General features: G+C 34.8%; 1 protein-coding gene across 1 annotated transcript; it reads left to right on the top strand.

The window, feature by feature from the left end:
• The first annotated feature begins 784 nt into the window (after positions 1-784).
• Positions 785-1,763, top strand: LOC132268649 (late embryogenesis abundant protein At1g64065-like). The gene has a single exon (XM_059769468.1). It carries the CDS (start codon positions 949-951, stop codon positions 1,594-1,596), a length of 648 nt encoding a protein of 215 aa, XP_059625451.1. The 5' UTR covers positions 785-948; the 3' UTR covers positions 1,597-1,763.
• Positions 1,764-1,982: the final 219 nt, after the last annotated feature.

Genomic DNA, 1,982 nt, shown 5'->3' with positions numbered 1-1,982 from the left:
TTCAAATCCGACTTTAAATCTAAGTTATTCCAAACATATAAATGGAATTTCATTCCAATTCCAATTTCAATTCCTATTCCTATTCCTATTCCTATTCCTTTTCCAAATTCCAAAATAATTGGTTTCAAACAAAGCCTCCTTAGTGTTTGATGAAGCAGTATGGAAAGCAACACAAATATTATATATATATATATATACAATTTTTACCTCTACTAGAAAAAAAATCAAATTTTAACTTGGATTAAAACTACTAACAAGACTGCATACTTGTAATTCTCTCCAAACCTGCAATTTGTCTACCATCAACCTTGACAATAAAAAATTTCCACCATCTAAAAGTACTTTTTTTCAAAAGAAAACGGCATCAATGTCCTCTTCAAATTGATACTATATATTTTTGAATAAATAATATTTTTTCTGTCTTAAAATAAATATCTTTTTTTGAAAGAGGCACATTTCTCCATTATAAATATTCTTTTTAAAATAAAGGTAGTATATTTTTTATATTCCTTAGACATTTGGGAGGAGCCCATTGGACCATGGTCACATGGTGCCGAGGGACCCAACTCCAGCATTTGATCAATTGCCCATTTTCTACAAGTGGGTCCCAAATCAAGCGTATTTTCTGTGTACTTTTTTTAATTTTTTGTTATCAACGGATATATAAGAAGCTTCTATTAAGTGAATTGTGTCATCCAACGCGTGACAATTAACAAGTAGTTAAAGACTTAAATAATGTACATTTGATGTGAGAATATATTAACACCTTATGGTACGCGTAAAAGCAATGCTCTAAACACATCTTCCTGGAAGATCCCTCTCTCTATATATAGCTCTAAAGTTCGATCTCTCAACTTCACAACATTCACCTCCTTCACAAATCTAGCAATAATTCTAAGCATCTCTACAAGAATTTCCTATTTTGCTTAGTATTTCTAAAACCCATCAATGGCAGAGAAGGATCAACAAGTCTATCCCTTGCCTATATCAGGCAACACTAAAGCCAAGCACGACGAAGAGGCCGGCACAGTGCTGTCCAAAGAGCTTCGTCGCAAGAAACGCATGAAATGCTTGGCTTATGTTGTTGCCTTTGCCGTGTTCCAAACCGGTATTATATTGCTATTTGCACTCACCGTCATGAAAATCAAAACTCCCAAGTTCCGAGTTAGGTCTGCTACATTTGACAGCTTTAATGTTGTGACAACAACTAGTCCTCCTTCATTTGACATCAAGATGAATGCTGAACTTGTCGTCAAGAATACAAACTTTGGTCACTATAAATTCGACAGCAGCACCATTTACTTCTTCTATAAGGGTACAGAAGTTGGGAGTGCCTTTGTTTATAATGCACGCGCGAGAGCTCGATCCACCAAGAAATTCAATGTTGTGGTGGACCTGACTTCAACCAATTTACCAAGCAATTCGGGGTTAGGCAACGATTTCAATTCTGGGGTTTTGGAGCTGAGCAGCCAATCGGAATTGAAAGGCAAGGTGGAGTTGATGAAGGTGATGAAGAAGAAGAAGTCCACGGAAATGAGTTGCACTTTGACCTTAAGTTTGGCGGACAAGGCTATCAGAGATTTAAATTGCAGATGAAACTTGAATTCTACGTGTTCTTGGGCTAATTTAGTGCTTGGCTTTCCTTAGAACTACTGTGATCATGTAAATTAATATTGGGTATAAGACCCAAGGTGTAACTTTGTGGATATTCATTTTATTTATTTATTGTTTTTAATATCTTTTATATATATTCTTTATATAAATATGTGTCCCCTCTCTCTTGGAAAGATTGAAGGCTTTACATCATTTTGACTCTGTTTGGTTTGTGAGCCACCAGATCGTGAGTAAAAAGGAAAAAAAAAATATATATATATATATATATATATATGTTTAAAAGGGGAATTTTTTTTTTAAATAACAACAATGTCAACTTTGGTGAGTGTAAACATGGCTCGATCTAAGAGCCTTTATTATAGGCCCTG

The sequence above is a fragment of the Cornus florida genome, unplaced genomic scaffold, assembly GCF_030987335.1.
Source record: "Cornus florida cultivar Cherokee Brave unplaced genomic scaffold, ASM3098733v1 CherokeeBrave_3.0.0_Hap2_Chr08, whole genome shotgun sequence".
NCBI lineage: Eukaryota > Viridiplantae > Streptophyta > Magnoliopsida > Cornales > Cornaceae > Cornus > Cornus florida.
Note: the sequence above shows the minus strand (reverse complement) of the source record. Positions and strands in the feature narration are given on the sequence as shown.